This window comes from Coturnix japonica, chromosome 2, assembly GCF_001577835.2.
Source record: "Coturnix japonica isolate 7356 chromosome 2, Coturnix japonica 2.1, whole genome shotgun sequence".
Lineage (NCBI taxonomy): Eukaryota > Metazoa > Chordata > Aves > Galliformes > Phasianidae > Coturnix > Coturnix japonica.
This window is the reverse complement of record NC_029517.1, coordinates 7,644,703-7,659,324: the sequence shown is the minus strand read 5'-3', so window position 1 is coordinate 7,659,324 and position 14,622 is coordinate 7,644,703. Positions and strand designations below refer to the sequence as shown.

Sequence of the window (14,622 nt, the reverse complement as noted above, 5' to 3'; positions counted from 1 at the left end):
CTGTCCCTTCACTACCATGCATCTCCAGCTCTGCATTGGGGTCTCCCTGAAGAAGAGCTCTTCTCAAGTCAAGTACCCTTGGACTAACAAAACACAAGTACTTCTTTGACTATTATTGAAGGCATACATCACCTCTTAAACTAACCGTAACAGATGCACTGTTCCCAAGCCAAAGGATTGATTATACCAAAGGGTAGTATGCCCCAACTGAAGAAAAAATATCCTGTTCTTTGTTCACACACTGATACACAAACAATGAGAAACAGGAATGGAATCTAATATACGGCCTATAGCTGTATTCAATTAAACACAAGAAATGCATTTTAAATAATTATTATCTCCTTCAGAGTTTATTCAGCCACAGTTCAATATATCACCTGTTTCAGAAAATTTAAGAAATAACACTATGGGAAAAGTGCAAAAGAAAAGAAACTCGCAGTGGGAAGCGAGATGAACCAAAATTATCTTTTGCTTGGAGGTCATTGTTACAAAACACCACTCGCTTTTTAGCCAGATTACGTACTAGATTTGTCTCAAATACCCTCCTCCCCTATATATTTGGGTTTTTTTCCCCAAATATTGCCACAGTATTTAACTTTCAGGCATCTTCGAAACTGAACATCACTTGACACATCTTGCTATAAGGCATCTTAACTCCACTTGGAACAATATAAAACTAACTTTATGAGGTGTAAAATGAGAAACAGCAGCAATTATTTCACGTAGCGTTTAAACGTTGAGTACATTAGAAGAAGAACAACAATTGCTAACAACTGAAATATTAACGTTGTGATTCTTTGTAAAATGAGGAGCTTATTCCCTTCTTAATGGAAAACGCTGTTCTATTCAGCACCAAAATAGTCTACGCTAAATACACACACTGTATAAGAGCAGAAATGTGTTTTCAAGTGTGAGACAACAGCCTGTACTGACAGCAGCAATTCCATCACCACTCCCAGCTAACATACAACCTGTAGCTTCTTTTCAAGTGAGGAGGAGTTAAATGTCACCCACAATGACTCATATGCACTAACTACCTAATTCCCCATACACACTTTACCTGGAAGTTGGAGGGGAAATATACAGGAACGTGATGTCAGTAACAGAAATAAACAGAACTTGGTAAGCAACAGTTCCTTGCTTATAAAAACAAGAGCATTAAAAGAAACAAAAGGGACTTTATTAAAGCTGTTGTAAAGCTGTCTCATTTGTAATTTAAAATTACTCTATTTTTAAAAGTCTTGGGATTTGTAAAAGCACTTCTCCATATGTTTTAGATTATACATTTGGCTTCATAACATATCTTAACCATTTTTTCCCTGTTGAAGACTTACAAGAAGTCTTAATAGAGCTCATCACATATATGATGAATGTAGAGCTACATTCTTGATTCTGCGGGTTAACTCATTTGAAGTACACCCAAAACAGCTTCTTCAAGTGTCCCCTTTATTCCTGCCAGCACACCACCAGGATTTTCCCATACCGATCCCAAATAAAGCATGCATTTTGGGGCCTACTAACTTAGGAAATACTTAAGAAGTTGTACCAGTTATAATTAAAACTACATCTGAAAATAACTTCTGAGGAGCCTCATGAAGCAGGCGGGAATTGCGTTTTAATGGTGACAATAAAGACCCCTAACATTAGTCACAGAATCACAAAATGACCCGGGTTGGAAGGGACCTCAAGGATCATGTAGTTTCCAACCCCCTGCCTGGCAGGTGCCACAACAGACATACCACCTTTACTAGATCAGGTTGCCCAGGCCCCGTCCAAACCTGGCCTTGAACACCTCCAAGGACGAGGCAATCCACACCTCCCTGGGCAGCCTGTTCCAGGCCTAACCACTCTCTAGTGAAGAACTTCCCCTAACATCCAACCCTAGATCTTCCCTCCTTTCTCACACTAAACTTAAAACCATTTCCCCGTGTCCTGCTATTGTCAGCAATAGCATAGTACAACAACTTATCACACTGTAAATAAAACACCAAAACAGCATCCATTCCCTCTATCAAATACACAACCAGTGCAATAACCCAGATGAATCAGCAGATTTGTGAAAGGAGGTGGACAGAATAGTCCAAACGCTGACAATGTCATCTATATTTTACACCTATTATAAAATATAGCACTCAAACGTCACAACATTTTGAAAGCAGCAGTCATTTTGATTGAATTAATCCTGCAATCCAAGACTTAGCAAACTCCTGGTAAAAAGCTAAGCTGGATTTCAGTGCTTTTCTACAGCATTCACAGCCCAGACCATCCCAATGAATGGGATGCATACAGTGTAACACATACAAGATACATACAGCGTAAACACTGACCTTAAGCTGCTGCTTTCTCCATTCAACAACATGGTAAAACTTAGTGGTGAGAAAGCACATTGGGTTCAGAGCCTTCCGTAGGGAAAGCTGCTAGTAATTAAAATAAACATTTCATATTACATCTCATCATCCTTTTCTTAAACCCCTGTTTTTATTTTCACACACTATACATCAAGACCTACTGTGTAGGTCTGACAATCTGACAATTCACCTCCTCAAACTAATATATCTATTAACTTCAATCTGCCTTAAGTCTTTATAAATTTATAATCACATTGGGACTGGAAGTTTTCTAACTGCCACCACAAGACCCATTTTAGACACAGCAATACTTGGATCATTGTACATATGCTGGTAGGACTCAGGTGTCAGAAGGCCTGAGGAAGACTTGGTACATCTCCACTACAGAAGTAAATGGCAATGTCAGGTGGGCTGCCAGCATATGTGACCCAAGACCAACAAGGTTACCAGCTGTGGCTGTAGTTATTATTAGCCAAACCTCTCCTTTACCAGTCAGGTTTGCTGATGGTTTATGTCGGTGTAGTTATATCCACATCAGAACAACACTGCTGGCATGTGAAGTGCTGACAGACCGACTCCACACACTGCAGTGCCTGGCTCCGTGCTTGTGTTCTGCTAAATACAGAATCACAGAATTGTAGGGGTTGGAAGGGAGACTCTAGAGATCATCGAGTCCAACCCCCCTGCCAAAGCAGGCTCCCTACACCACGTCACACAGGTCGGCGTCCAGGCAGGTCTTGAATATCTCCAGAGAAGGAGACTCCACCACCTCCCTGGGCAGCCTGTTCCAGTGCTCCGTCACCCTCACTGTAAAGAAGTTCTTCCTCACATTCGTGCGGAACTTCCTATGCTGTACTTTCATCCCATTACCCCTAGTCCTGTCCCCACGCACTACTGAAAAGAGACCAGTCTCGCCACTATGGCTCCCACACCTCAGGTATTTATAAACCTGCATCAGGTCCCCTCTCAGCCTTCTTTTCTCAAGGCTAAATAGACCCAGTTCCCTAAGTCTCTCCTCATAGGGGAGATGCTCCAGGCCCTTCACCATCTTTGTGGCCCTCTGCTGGACTATTTCCAAGAGATCCCTGTTTTTTTTGTACTGGGGAGCCCAGAACTGGACACAATATTCCAGATGAGGCCTCACCAGGGCAGAATAGAGGGGGAGGATCACCTCCTTTGACCTGCTGGACACGCTCTTTTTAATACACCCCAGTATGCCATTGGCTTTTTTGGCTACAAGGGCACACTGCTGGCTCATGGTTAATCTGTCATCCACCAGGACACCCAGGTCCCTCTCAGCAGAGCTCCTCTCCAGCAGGTCTTCCCCCAGCCTGTACTGGTGCATGCAATTATTTCTACCCAGGTGCAAGACTCTACACTTGCTTTTGTCAAAATACAGCTATCCAGGTGCAACAAAATGTGGGAAAGATCCCCAAATCAAACTATTCTCAGCACTAAGCAGCCAGCATACAAGCCTACAGGTAAAAGGAAACGTGATCACAAACAGCCTAGGACATGAGACAAGAGACACAGACCACACTCCACTGTAGTGCGTTCACACAGAAGTGGACATAAACTGCACTTCCAAGTCATTAACACTGCACAGGTTCTGAAAACCAGCAGCTGTTCAGGATGGCCAGAGCTGCAACTGAGTGTTTTGCCTTGATGCAGCACAAGCATCCCATATAGTGCAGTAATGCCCTGCAATCTATACACCGCTCAGTGTAAAGCTGATTGATTGTGAAATATTATCCTTTATTGGACTGAGTGAAGTTTATACAACAGTTTCAGTTTCCATTTCCTTCCTCGTATAATATTCACTCTGGTAAATCTGTACCTGCAGAAAGTCAGCACATACAACTAATATGTATAACAAGAAATTCTGTTGAATTTCCATGAAGAAATCAGTAGGTTTAACAAAGGATACATCAACTGTTTATTTTCAGAAGAGGAAACATGCTCTATAAGTAACGCTATTAGCAAGTTGATGCTAAAAGCTGCCAAGTGCCCGAAGCTTATTGTCAAGGGCCAGGGCATGTTCTGCCAATTCCTACTTCAACCAGGCAACATTGATGGTATTTATGATTCATGTAATGCAACTGTAGGTGGTCTAATGAACAGAACTGCCTTCAGATAAGATGATTCAGGTGAGAAGCTGCACTTCAATGCCATTCTGTTGAACATTCTCGGTACTAAAAGATGTGAGATGCCTGAAGAAAACTCTGTCATGACTTTAATGTCACACACTGAAGTACTTCTGTTGCCTTCCAAACTTACTGCCAAACCCTACAAGAGAACTGAACTCGCTTATAGTGCACAGTAACAACAGCTTTTGTTGCTCCCATGAAGACTGAAATAACACTGAAAACAGCAAAAAGAGATGTAACAATGATAACACAGGGAACTAGTATTGTAGCAGTGCATTAGAGCGTCCCTGACACATCAGGCCTTTCTCTCTCACTCCTTGCGCCCAACCATTCAGCTGGGGCAAGGCAGTCAAACCAAAATAAACCACTCTGCTTCTTCTCCATCCATAAAAGCCAGCAGCCATCAAACTGCTGCTGTATGGAAACCTGAGAGAGCAAAGCTCCAGCTGCAGCGACCTGACAAGCTCCAGCCGTGCGGGTGAAGCCTTCCCCAGTAACATGCGCTGACCTGGGCCGTGTTAAGGCCGCTGCCCCGGCTCTGGGCCCATGAGCCTGGGAGGGGGAGAGTGGTGTGAAGGGAAGGGAAATAAATAAGAGAACAGAGGCAGGGAGATAAACGCATCATCAGGAAGGGAGGATTTGGGCTCCGTGGTAGACCTTAGTCATAGCTGCTCCCATTTTATTATTTTTTTTTAAAGGCCCAACGGTAAAAATAACAACAGAGGACAAGCCAAGCGGACGTAAACACGGAGACAAGACAAGAGGCGTCTCTTACCTTCCTACTCGCTCCTCCAAGAGACACCTTGGGCCTTGTTTTGAAATCGCCTTCAAAGCTGAACATGTTTACAGCTTATCCCATCTAGAGAGGCGCCCGGCCCGGAGCGGACACCGCCACCAGCGCCGAGCGGAGGGATCTCCAAGGGATCTCCAAGGGATCTCCAAGGGATCTCCAAGGGATCTACAAGGGATCTCCACGGCCCCGGGTAGCCGCTCCCCCCCAGGCTGGCACCCCGCAGCCGGCGAACCCCGCGCCGCTCCCCCCCCGTCCCCTCTCCCCGCCCCGCGGCCTTCTCTCCCCCGGTCGCCCCCCTCCTGACCGGCTGCCGCGGCTGCGCGTAGTGGGAGGGAGAATAAGGAGGAGGGAAGGAGAGGAGGAGGGGGCTGGAGGGGCTGCTTTACTTGCACTTGGGGGAGCAGCCGGCGGTTGAGAGAAGATGGCCGCCGCCTGCAGCTTCCCACGCGCGCTCCCGACGACAGGAGCGTGCGCGCACCGCCCGCAACCGATGGGGCCGCGCCGCCCCTCAGTTCCCTAAGGTGGGATGGAGAAACCTGGAGCTGCTGAAGGGAACTTACACCCAGGAGGGGAGTAAACTCTTGGAAAGGGCTGATAATAGCAGGACAGGGGGAAATGGTTTTAAGTTGAAAGAGGGAAGATTTAGGTTGGATGTTAGGGGGAAGTTCTTCACTAGGAGAGTGGTTAGGTCTGGAACAGGCTGCCCAGGGAGGTTGTGGATGCCCCGTCCTTGGAGGTGTTCAAGACCAGGTTGGACGGGGCCCTGGGCAACCTGATCTAGTAAATGTGTATGTTTGGTGGCCCTGCCAGGCAGGGGGGTTGGAATTACATGATCCTTGAGGTCCCTTCCAACCCGGCTCATTCTGTGAAACACCAGTACTTCTAAATTCATCCGTCCTTTCTGTAGAATGAGCTTGTGGCTGCTGTTACCCCCTTTGCAAAGTCCAAGTCTGAAAACTCACCAGAGAAACAGTCCTGAGTGAGTGGGGCTGGGGCCTCACCAGGCCGGCAGCTGTCACCTCATATCAGCACACCTTGGGGTGAAACTACACCCCAGGCTCTTTATGTCACATTCCTCAGCCCGACCGACCGCCATTTCTTGGTGTCCTTTCAGACACAGACGTGATAGGGATGAAAGCAATAACAAAAAGCATTTATTCACTCTGCAGCTATGAGGTGTTAAGTGAATCTATGTGCTCCACTCCTGCTTTCATTTCCTTTAGTGGAAATGTGAGTTCTCACATCGCTGCATCCCAAGTAATGGCAAGGATCCGTGAGGTAAGGCTGTGTGGAAATCCAGGCCTGCATCAGTCTCCAAGCTAAGAAACAATTCATTGATATTTCTTCTAATTTTGATGATTTCAAAGCATCTAGATTTTAACATATCAGTCTTTTAATGGCACAAGTGCTTGGCAAGGCTGTATATGAGCTGTGCTTTTCCTGAGATAACAGTTTCGGTATGAGCAAGTCTGGCCTATAAATACTGTTTACTGGTGCAGCTGAGGTTTAGAGCGTTGTGAAATACCGTGTCAAGTGTTGATTCACAGTTGAAACACTCTGTATTGCTGATGTAATGTCACACCACTGCTGGGCAGTTTGGCACCAAGAAAATGGAATACTCTACATAAGGAGGGTTTCTGTACAATGGATCTGGGACAAATACACGTCTGGCAGGGACCAGCTTCAATGTTAGAAAGCCACAAGATCCTCTGCTGACTCAGGATGCTCCCTGCTGAAGAAGCAGCTGGTAACTGACCCAACTGATGGATGTTTGCCTGAGGAATGATTTGTGTGTGCCCCTAGAGGCCACACTAGGTGTCATTTTATTAAACAAGGATAACTTAGGATAAACTGAGGTTTTGTATTTTGAATACAGTGAATTTAAGGAGGCATACAGGAAACTAAACCTGTTTTCTCTTTTAATTTAATGCAAAATATATGTTTACATTACCAGTGGAGAAGACAGGTGAGTAGTCAGAAAACGCTTCTTCAAGAAGTCAGTGTGGGGACTGCTTTCATATTCTCAGGGAGCATCAAGAGCAAGGTTCCTTGAAAATGAGTGGGCGCAGGTTTGATCCAAGGACAGGCAATGCCCTCACCATGCCAGGACATAATCTTACAGGATTCAAAATAGCAGGCAGAACCCAATCAGTGGTTACAGAATCCACTGGCAGCCCCAGACATGGTGAGAGGGAGAGTCCAGAATGCCCAACCACAAGTAGCCAGAAACAAGAGATGGGCCCAAGGTTCAACCAAGAAACAGAGTTAGAGATAACTCTCCTAGGCTGTTCCTGATGCAAGGAGTGAGTGGGACTTCCAGCTGAAGCTGATCAGGACAATTAAGTCCTCTTAGTGCATTCAGAGCATTGACAAACAAATACCTCAGATGGATGCCTGTGTTAACATCTACATGCCTCTCCTGCTGCAATGAAGTTAGCTTCATGTGCAGTTTCCCATCTTTCCCATTTCCTTTCTTAATGCACATTCCATGAGGCTTTTTTTCTTTCCTTCTTACAGTTTTATGACCTTTGATTGTTCCTTTTCCTCTTTGCATGTATATGCACACATTGCTTCCAGGTACAACTTGCCTGCAGAAGTCCAGTTGTTCACCAGACGGCAAACTGTTAAAAATCTTCTGTTACTCAAAATTGTCTTAATTCCTCTGAGCCTTATTGATCTTTTCTGCCTCTTATTTGAAAGCAGGTATTTGGGCTATTCAGTTTGAATATGTGAGAATCACTGATGACAAGTATTCCATTTTCAAGTTCCCTTTTCTTCTTCAGTGTTGTTGGATTTATTACCCTCACCATGATCTAAGAATCACTTTCTCTAAGTACATACATACATACAAAATATCTCTAAATAATATATCTCTAACTATATAATGCTGTAAAGCACCTTTCATGCATCTGTATTTAGTGCAGTGTAGATAAGTCACTGCAACTGAGGAACTTCAGTATCTAAAGTATCTTCTGGTGTCTAAAATATCTTTCAGTATTGAAAGGGAGAAAGAAGGAGGCCTGGCTCTTTAGCAGGGTCTGTTGTGACTGGACAAGGGGAAATAGTTTCAAAGTAAAATGGAAGATACAGACTGGATGCAAGGAAAGAGCTTTTTACAGTTAGGGCAGTGATACACTGGAACATGTTGCACAGAGAGGTGGTGGATGCTCCATCCTTGAAGACATTAATGGTGGGGCTGGATGAGGCGCTAAGCATCTGAACAAGCTGTAGTTGTCCCTGTTCATTGTAGGAGGGTAGGAGCATGGCCATAGCTGCAGCAGAACAAGAAGTCCCACTCCACTTACTTTGTTTCTCATTACACATTCCCATCCTCTGTCTCACGAACATACCCTAGATGAACTACACAAGCAGAAAAATACTCTTTCCTCCCTCTTATTACTTTTCTTTAATAGTTTTGCTATTACAACCCTGAACTGGTCAACATGAGACAAGCTAAGGTCCACTAGGAGATGGTGATGAGTGAAGCAGGCTCAACTGCATGGCAGTTTTCTAAACTTGTGCTTCTGAGCTTACTGCACTGAAAAAATAGGATTGCATCCTGTACTACCATTCCTGGTGTAGCTGAAGCCACTGCTCTTTAAGAACACAGAGGAGGACATTTTCATAGCACCCATATGCCAAATGTCCCTGGAGCGTAGATGTCCAATGACAGAAAACTGTGGTTACATCATTAAAATCTAAACCATAATATGTATGTCCAGTGACCCAATCTCAGCATGATTTCACAGCCTCTCTGGGACTGTCAGTCAATTTTTGCCTAATCCTATTGCTTTTTTGGCATTCAAGCATTGGGGGGTCAGATGAATGAAACACTGATTCAAACATTATGCCTAAACTGAAGTCAGATTAAGTTCTTGGCCCTTGGTATGGACAGTAGCTATGAAAAGTAACTTCTTTTTAAATGCATGGCGTAGAAATGAAAGTGTGAGCAACACACACACGACAGTGTGTTTGTTGAAAGATAAGGCAAAGTGCAATTCGGTTCTCATCAGAAAGAACTTTTTCTGAAGAATTCTGTCGCAGGCTTGAAGAAGAATCACAGCCTAAGAATAAAAAGTACAGGAAAAATTGTGTGGTTTGTATCTGACTGTGTAAGATCATAGCCCCGTATACTCTCTTGTCTTTTTCTCTTTTCTCTATTCATGACTTGGAAGCAAAGATCTCTCCTAAACGTAGTTTGTTGACTCCTGATTGAGCAGCAGTAAACCAGGAATGATCATTTAATGGGTGAAGCAGTACTGAAAGGAAAAAAGGATTATTTCCCAATGATTACTAAGGCCTTAAGTTTATTGTTGTGAATTAGAGGACACAAGGTAATCATGTCTTTGATGGGAATGCGTTTTCTCTTTTTTTATAATATTTTTAAAAGTTAACTTAAAACAAAGAAGCCCTAAATAAACCAAATATTGTGCATGTGGTTTTTACCCTTTGAATGAGCACCATTCTTCACCTACAAGAGTTTTTTACTGTCGAACTAGTACCCAAATCACTTAACTTCCAATGCACTGTCAGTCCAGCTCCATTCTGTACCATTATTCCTGTTGGTATAATCCTTATTTAAGGTAAGCAATCAAGAGCGTATTTGGCAATTGCTCAGTATCACAGGATACGATGGCCAAACTGTCACCATCTTACCATTACTTTCCATTCCCTCTGCAATTATAATAAAGTGTCCTAAACTTTTATGCTGACTTGCTGAACTCAGATGAAAATCTATGCGTGCTATATTTCTTTCCAAGATGCAGAAACATTCTTTGCAAGAGTGCATAATAAATGAAGAGTAAATAAGTTAGAAATACTTTAATTTACAGGAGATGAGGCTTGAGAATATTCCAAATGCTATGATAGGCCAATATCTGATTTCTAGAAATACTTTAATAAGGTTTGCTACTTATAAGGATTGATAGTGGGGCATAATTTATTTATTTTTTTAATTTATTTACTCTGGGTAAAACACTGAAAATTAAATCTCTTCTATCAGAGAAGATACTGGCAAGAATGTAAGGTAAAAAGCACTTCACTTAAGCACTTCCTTTAGTTAAACTGAGTGCCAACAGACACTGCCAAGGAATGAAGACATTTTATTTAAAATTACACTGGCAAGAGACCATCAAATTATCCTTAACATTTTCATTAAATTGAGATACAGATATAGTTAGGGTAGTAAATCTTTTCAGTACAAGGAGTTTATTCCTGAGCCAAGGCCAGATTCAGCAGTAATTGCAGGAACTATTAAGACCTAAAGCCTCATCTACATTACCAAAACAACTGTTCAAGGCTTTAGCCCAGTTTTGAAAGATGGACCAGATCCATCCTGTACTACAAAACTAATCAGATCAGCGAACTACAGCAACGCATTTGGAGTCCGGTCTGAGGTGATCGTTTCATGTTTCATTGCCTTGACTTGAGCAGATTTGGGGGTTTCCATTAGAGGTCTGTGAATACCTCTAGGTTGCTTGCAGTTTGTGCTCCCAGGGCTCTAAAACAATCAGACCATTGGTACCTTTCACAATACTGACACCTTATTCCTCTGCAGGAATGTCTAACTAAAGATACTGAGGAACCTCATATCCATAGTTTTCAATATCTTAGAAAAAAAACAAAAAAAAACCAAAAAAACCACCCAAACCTGTTATTACCCTGTGGTTTCAGCTCTGTTACAAGATATACGTAGCAAAATTCCCCCTCAGAGATTCCTACATTTGATTCACAGCCTTTGATTGAACAAGATCATTTCTTTTAGGCATCCAGTTCTAAGTAGTGTGGGGATTAGGGCTTATTATACTTTTATAGCTGTAATTGAGTGCCATTTTATGTTACTTGGCAAGTGTTAGTTATCCATAAATCCTAGTTTGTTTTCTGGATTTAAAAATTGTAAACACACTTAATTCCAATACTAGTGCTGCAAAGATATTCAGCTAAATAATAAAGTAAAGATTAGGATGCTCTCTCCCTAGTCTGCCTAAAAACTCGAGTATTAATTTATTTTAATAGGAATGGAGTGCCCATAATCCTTACATGTTTTGAAAGCCCAATTACAAAGAATAACTGCCAAAGAGTGAGTACAAATGTAACTTCATACTTACCTTTGTTATCTTTGGCTCACCTTTAATACACCTAAAGGCTTTCCCTATATATAAGCACTGTAAAAATTACCACTGTAAGCAAATTCCAACATGCTGATTTTATGCTGACAGAAACATGTACGCATATCTAACTGTTGTCAAAATATGTTCCACTTCATTTCCTATTTAAATTGTTTGGAGTATTTTCACCCTCCCTTGGTGCCCATGTAAACAAGAGCCTTATCTAAGTAAAATCATTCATGTGAATGGAATCAAACCAGACCAGTTTAGTTCTTTAGTTTAAGTTACGTGGACTTCCTTCTGATCCAGTGAAAAGCACACACATACATGCAAATATGGATATAGATCTATATGGATATGGATCTATATGGAAGTGCTTTCTAGCAAAGTCTCACAGAAGAAGAATTTGAAGAGGTCCTTCATAAAAAAATTACCCATAATTGAAAACTTTAAGGGATTTGAATGTCTGAAGAAGAAGATCCCAGTACATATCAACCTATCGTTAAGCGTTAACAAACACTCAGATGGGTTGTTTGGTTTACTGGCTCTCATAACAGTGAAAATAAGTAATGAAAATATAAGCCAATATCATACCCAGTCAGAAGATATTTATGAGATGAAAGTGACCTTCAAAACCTACTAGAAGCATGGAAATTGGAAGCAGTTGGTAAGATCATCTTCTGAATACCTGTTCAAAAATTATATAAAGGGCATAAATTATAATCCTTGGAATATAATTAAGAGAAAACAAGGGGAAAAAAAGAGAGAAACCAATTAATCGTAGAATCACAGAATTACCCAGGCTGGAAAAGACCTTGAAGATCATCAAGTCCAACCACAGCCTAACCATAGTACCTTAAAGATAACTAAGTACCCTATTAAGATAACTAAGAGGAAACAATAAACTTCTGATATCTTAAATGACTGAACAATTTACTGCAGCTGCACAATGCAGATCTAGAAGATTCTTCTGACTTACCTTTGAACATAATTCAAGTTATTCAGATTAATTTTCTTCTCTGATTGTATTTGCTTCGTGCTAAATGATGTGTGTATGTTCCTTTATAAACCTATATTTTGCAGAGCTGAAATCCATTAGCTTAGCTCTGCAGCTGATAAAAATCAGCATGGTTTCACACAACTCAATAGAGATGAAGGCAATTTATGCTGCCCAAGAATAAGTTTCCTGGCTTTTACTCCTGCCTACACTAGTATTTCATTATGAGTGAGATCAGTGTCATCTAATTTTAGCTGTCTAAATATTAGGTTTCTAGACTAACCTCTTCACGTAGACCTCATAATATAAAAAAGCACTTCCTTCTTCTGACTCCTTATACTGGGTTCAGCTGATCACTTGCTGGTTATGAGTGCTTATTGACCACCCGTTTGTGTAAGAGAGGAGGTGCTGACCATTGTATGTGGTTGAAGTTAGCCAGCATGAGTTTACACTCCTCATCACTAAAGACAAACCACACAACACTCATCCATAAAGGAGCCCTAATGCTTAAGTACTTCTAAACAGACTTTGAGACCTAGATGGCAAATTGTTTATTTGTTAACATCACAGATGGATGCTAAGAGCCAAAGACTGTAGAGTGATTCCCATTTTGTTTTCTCAAAGTAAGAAAGACAATGTAATACCTGAGCAAATGTATCAGAGGACCAACAAGATGGTGAGAGGCTGGACCATACGATACAAAGAGAGGCTGCAAGAATTGGGTTTGTTTAGCCTTAAGCAGAGAAACTGAAGGAAAGACCTTATTGCTCCTTGTAGCTAATAGCAGGGCATGGGGAAGCTGGAGCCAGATTCCTCTTGGAGTATTGCACAGCAAGATGACAAGAGCCAATGAAGTGGTGAAGAGTGAAATTCTGACTAGCTATTACGAAGGAAATTTTCATGATAGAGATGGTCAAATACTGCAACAGGACACAGATACTTTATGAACCCTCCATTCTTGGTGATATCCAGGCCTTCACTACTCAAGGTGCTGAGCAGCCTGTTGCCCCTGTTTTGAGCAGAGGTGTTGGACTAAGTCAATACGTCCCTTCCAATCTCCCAAGCTGTTTTCCAGTTCTTTGATTCAGTTGCTAGCTAGATAGCTGCAGGGTGACTGTTCACATCTGAGCTAGTTGTCCTCGGTTCCCATTGATATCAATGGTGTGACTCATCCAGTATTGACTTTAAGATGAGGTGTACCAGTCCATGCTCAGCATTATTGCTCAATTGCTGACATCTTTTTTTATGACAAAAGGAGCCTCTTCTAAGCCGTAACAACTTATTCTATCAGCCTTTTGCTCCTTACCTCACTTTGCCATTTCTAAAGATACAGAGATACTTCCACCTCAGTATTTTTTTTGGAAGACCAGATACAGCAATATTTGAGTATCATGCACAGACTGTGATGTTGGCTGCTATATATGGAAAGAGAAAAAAAGAAATAAAGTTTCCATTTGATGACAGCACTGTGGCTGCCTCTTCGCTTAAGCAATGCCAACAATTTTTTCTTTTAATTTTTTTTAAACAGCCTTTTATCTTCAAATATATTTCAGAGCCAGTTCAGAGTGAGAAGAGCTTCTTAACATATGAACTTTCAGGTGGCTGGGTTGAAGAAAATATGAAGCTTTCCTTTAAACAATTAGAGCCCATTTTACTAATCAATTTTTGTCAGGCTCCTAGAAACGTTTGTCATGATCAGATACAAATTGTCTCCAGCAGCATGAACTACTGACCTTTTATCAGTCCGGTTTTGGGCACTCTGATACATCTCTTCTCAAATTAAATAAATCACAAGCCTTAATTAACGCAGACCGGTATGACTGCAAAAGCAATGAATTAGTTTGTACGCTGTCTGAGAGATCACAAACTTACAGTAGTTACAATTAATGGATTTAATTTTAAATGCTGGGGCTCCCGCATGAAAGTGCCTGAGAAGTCCATCCTGGCATTCTTATAGCTCTTTAATTATAATTGATGTACCTGGGAACAATGTCAGCAGTGTACGTTTTAATACAGGTGATAGTCTCTCTTAAGAGCCCATAGTCCTTGCTTGAAACAGTCAGTGATATGCAACAAGGTTTTGATGAAATCCAAATTTATTAGGGTTATTAAAAGTCATTAATTATTTGGCACTGTAAAGATGTAATCTGGAACTATTTTTTTAATGGACAGCTTTATATATTTAAGTTTGAGAAGTTAGGTTTATTTTTAGTTGAAATACTTCTGTCAC

At 41.6% G+C, this 14,622-nt stretch overlaps 1 protein-coding gene across 1 annotated transcript in view; it reads right to left on the bottom strand.

The window, feature by feature from the left end:
- Positions 1–5,540, bottom strand: part of UBE3C (ubiquitin protein ligase E3C) — a 60,446-nt gene extending 54,906 nt beyond the window's left edge. The window contains exon 1 of the mRNA XM_015852830.2: positions 5,271–5,540. Within this exon, the coding sequence (XP_015708316.1) occupies positions 5,271–5,336 (66 nt within the window). The 5' untranslated portion in view covers positions 5,337–5,540. The remainder of the gene's footprint in view (positions 1–5,270) is intronic.
- Between the last annotated feature and the right edge of the window lie 9,082 nt (positions 5,541–14,622).